Source organism: Pterocles gutturalis, unplaced genomic scaffold (genome assembly GCF_000699245.1).
Source record: "Pterocles gutturalis isolate BGI_N339 unplaced genomic scaffold, ASM69924v1 scaffold30275, whole genome shotgun sequence".
Classification (NCBI taxonomy): domain Eukaryota; kingdom Metazoa; phylum Chordata; class Aves; order Pterocliformes; family Pteroclidae; genus Pterocles; species Pterocles gutturalis.
In genome coordinates this window covers 1-4083 of record NW_010146770.1, presented here as the reverse complement: position 1 = coordinate 4083, position 4083 = coordinate 1, and the positions used below count along the sequence as shown (strand labels likewise).

Here is a 4083-nt window from a genome sequence, read left to right as displayed (position 1 = left end):
AAAGGGGAGGTGCGCGGCCCCGGGGGGGGGGGGGGGGTTACAGCTGGGCCAGCAAGAAACCCAGCAAAACGAGCCTTACACCCACAGAACAGCTAAGCGGGTTGTGCTGCAATCGTCTCCAGGACCTGACCCTAACGTGGGTTCCCCGCAGCTCCCGCTTGTTCTCTCCCGCCCCTGGAACCTGCGTGGGATGCAAACGTCTCCTGTTGCTAAAGGGACAGGAGGCACTTGACAACAGGTTTCTGTGGTTGTGGATTTTGCTGTGAAAACAAACAAACAAGAAATCCCCTGGAAAGCCGAGGGGTCGGGGAAAAGGGAGAACAAACAAAACCCCAGTAGCTGGTTTATGAAGCCCTGATTTTCCAGCAGCCTCTGCGCAAAGGAAAACTTTGTTCAGAAAAGTGCTATCACAGGATTGTCCTCGGGGCACTTGAGCTGCTCACGTGCAAGGTACTAGACACCTTCCAGCTGCTGCCAGTGTTCAAACACCATACGGGCTCATATCTGCATCTGCCTCAAGGAAACAGCGCCAGGCACCCGGAACCAACGCTGCTGCCACTCACAAAGTGCATCCCGATGGAGGTGGCTGCTGCGGTCTCGATTTCTGTGCCGATGTCTTCAATGAAGGGATATTCGTTCTGGTCGTGGACAATGATCTTGGCTCCTGTGGATGTCACCAGGAAGGGGTTGTAGTCTGCCTCGTCGATATACAGAACGACCTGCAACCCTGCGGAACAGAGACCAGGCGGGAGCAGTTACCCCAGAAGCCAGAGTCACTTTTTCTGGTCAGGGAGGGCAGCACTGTTTATTTAATATTATCTGGCGTCAAGTAGAACTGTCCCTCCACAGCCCCAAGTACGGCAAACAAATAATGTCTCCTGGAAGGTGTCTGAAACTTACTTTAAAAAGTTATATAACTGGGAAGCAGTCGTTTCAGATGGAAAACATTAGTGATGCAATGATATTATCTTTGTATTCTCTGGCAATAGTTTGCGCTAGTTCAAACAAGCGTTTCCCCAATCAGCTTGCACATCTAGAGCCAACACATCAATCACTCTCCAGCAGGATCCAGTTCGCTGAACAGCTCGTGATCTGGTACATCTCGGCTCCTTACCGTACTCGCTGCCGCCGGTGGAGGTGCTGAGGACGGTCCCGCTCTCCCCGCTGTTGAAGGTGTAGCAATTGCCGTGCAGGGGGTGATGGAAGCGAGTGAAGTGCCTGAAAGAAATCAAATATTGTTACCTTGCCCTCTGCAGTTTTAACTGTCTGTGGGAGAACACTGGCAGATTTGGGCTTTTTGTTTTGGCAGAGACATAGCAGGACTTGATTTTTTTTATTTTAGCAAGCAATTTATTTTTCTGAAAAGCGTGGGTCTCTTTCTTAATATCTTGAAATTACATGGAAATATGATCTGGTTTAATAGCATCAGGAAATGAAAAGTTCAAGAGGTTTTCATGTGGGAATGGGGGCTGAGAGGTGGGGGAAGCAGATTTACAGAACGAGCAGGAAGGTGGCAGTGGAGGGGACAGAGTCCTCTCATTCCATAGCCAAGTGTCTACGGGAAGACAAGTGGTCATTTTTCAGAAAAGATGTCCCAGCCAGGCTCACGCAGGGCAGGCTGAGGACACACCTGCGTGATTCAAGCACATTCATGTGTTTGTTGGCTGTGAACACCCCCTCCCACTCAAGCAAACTTCTTCATTCCAAGAGAAGATGTTACACGTTTGCACGGTTACAGACACGAGCACAGTGCCGTCAGCAGCGATTCGGCTGTCCCGGCTCGCTTCGTGCGTGGCAGTGGGGACATTGCTAAGCCCGTGTACAAGTGCAATCTTGTCCCCACAACTGCAGAGGGGAACTCTGCCGCCATCCCCAGTACGAGAGACGACTCTCCTGCTACCAGCACACACAAGAATTGCACTGCCACGCTCCTAAGCAGGCAGGTTTGACTCTGCCAAAACCCAGGGGTTTATCCCTTAGCAGAACACTATGACAAATTAAATTACAGAGCATAACTAAAGTTCACGAAGGCACGGATGTGTGCTTTCATTTCAAAATGGAAGTGGCTGCTGCTGAAATTCAGCAAATACCAAATATTCAATTCCTACACATTATGCACGTGGAAATAAGCTGTTAAGCTGGCAGGTATTTTCTGTGCACTGACCTTTTGTCACAAGATAGGCCATCAAAGAAACATGTCAGTAGAAGGTCATCAGCAGAATAACTCAATTTTTCTTTAGTCTCCAGGGGAATTTGTGCCATGATGTTCATGTAATGCAGCTTGTACCATTCTTGGATAGCATTAACACCAGAACTGAATGTATAAAGTGCACACTCACTGCTGTTGTTTGCATCGCACTGACAATCACAAACGGGAAAAAGCATTTCAGATGAAATGAAATTATGTATTCTACAAGGTACGTGTGATACCGAAGTTACAGTGGCACAAAGGGGACAAGGGGGCACCAAGGACCTCCCACTCAGGGCTAAGCCATACAATCAAATGTTCTGGGCCCAAAGAAAAGGTCATGGAAGGCACTAAGGCTATTTGAACAGGCTTCAGGAAGGCATTTCTCTTCCAGAGAGCTGGAGCTGAATCTGCAGGCAGCCCTGGAGGCATGGCAGAACAGGCAAGAGAGCACATGGAGTGGTTTTCATAGTATAAAGCCACCTAAGTGAGCAATAAACCTGGCCGGAGGGACACCAACCCCAAACACCCCTGTGTTGCCCCACAAGGAACTTGCTGGCCAAGGAAGAGTGCCACTCACCAGCTGAAAGCCGATGATATCGTTTGAATCCCCAGAGTTCACTATGGACGAATCCTTGTGGAAGACACTGCCCTCTATTTTCCTCTTCTGGCCACTGTGAAGGTCCGTTGCTGTCCTAGAGAAGTCCTCAAACTTCAGCAGAGGGATCTGCTGGAAGAATTCGCTCCCTGTGCTGTTCCACTCATCCACCGACCGGCGCACCTTGGACTTGCCCTCTGAAAAGCCGTAGAAAGTCTCCAAAGCTTTTTTGGTCTCTTTGTCCAATTCGGATAAATACTCTTTCATGTAGCTGTACCTGTGTTGGAGACAATGGGACAGACGGTGACACCCCAGCTCAGCTCCCCACCTCGCCGCAGCGTGTTGCCCCCTGCACCGAGAATCTCATGGCTCACGACAGGCTTCTTTGTCGCAGACCCACATGGATCTCTCACCGCCACACGGATTTACATGGGTGTGGGCAGACGCAGCCGTGCCCTCGGAGAGATCTCGGAGCAAGGACCAGAAGCAGCAAAGCAGGGTGAGCTACAGAGAACGCCCGCACAGACTCCCAGGCTCCCCGAAGGTTGGGTTAGCCAGCCCGAGGAGGCAGAGCGTGTGGAAATAACACTTCTGCGTCTGTGCCAAGAGCCTCAGGGAGCTGGACTGCCTGCAGGCACGGGGGTGGGTAGCTGGCAGTGGAACAGACACCAACGTAAAGTGTAGTTTGGCAGGAGAAAAAGTATTGTTGATCGATAAAGTCAAAGCATCCTGTAAGGAAAAAAAGAGGCAACAGGGGAGTGACAGATGTTCCCTTTCCATTCTTCAGGAGATGGCAATCTTTATAATCCTGCAACTTGGGTCCTGGAAGGAGGGAATTTGAAGAGAACCGCGGAGCTGACCAGGGGCTGTCTGGAGCACAAAGCCGAACAGACTGGATCTAGCTCAGCAGGCAGGAAGTGGAGGGTGAGTTTATACCCCACATGTGTCTGAAGAGCATCAGCACAGAGGTGGAGACGTTACTCAAAGTGCTGCAGAGGGAAAATCCACTGCTGGGAAACGCTGCTGCTGAGCAGCAGGATGAGCCCGGGCAGGGGTCAGGAGCTGGGCTGACCAGGGGATGAGGAATTCGGCAGTGCCAGGGTCCCCGTCCCTCCCCGCCAGCGCCCAGCACCCCGTGCCTTACTTGTAGGGGTTGATGTTGCAGATGGTGACGGCGGGGAAGGGCAGCTTCTGGAACTGGACGGTGACCGACACCGAGGCGCTGTAGTAGTTGAGGAGCAGCTCGGCGCACTGCCAGAGGATGAGCCCCACGGCGCCCAGGGTCAGCAGGATCCAG

General features: G+C 51.5%; 1 protein-coding gene across 1 annotated transcript in view; it reads right to left on the bottom strand.

Annotated features, from left to right (window-relative positions):
- SCNN1G (sodium channel, non-voltage-gated 1, gamma subunit) overlaps positions 1-4080 on the bottom strand; it is a gene marked incomplete at its 5' end in the record, with an annotated part of 9387 nt that extends 5307 nt beyond the window's left edge. Inside the window, 5 exons of the mRNA XM_010085867.1 lie at positions 564-727; positions 1115-1218; positions 2165-2358; positions 2769-3063; positions 3931-4080. Coding sequence (XP_010084169.1) covers positions 564-727; positions 1115-1218; positions 2165-2358; positions 2769-3063; positions 3931-4080 — 907 coding nt within the window. The remainder of the gene's footprint in view (positions 1-563; positions 728-1114; positions 1219-2164; positions 2359-2768; positions 3064-3930) is intronic.
- Positions 4081-4083: the final 3 nt, after the last annotated feature.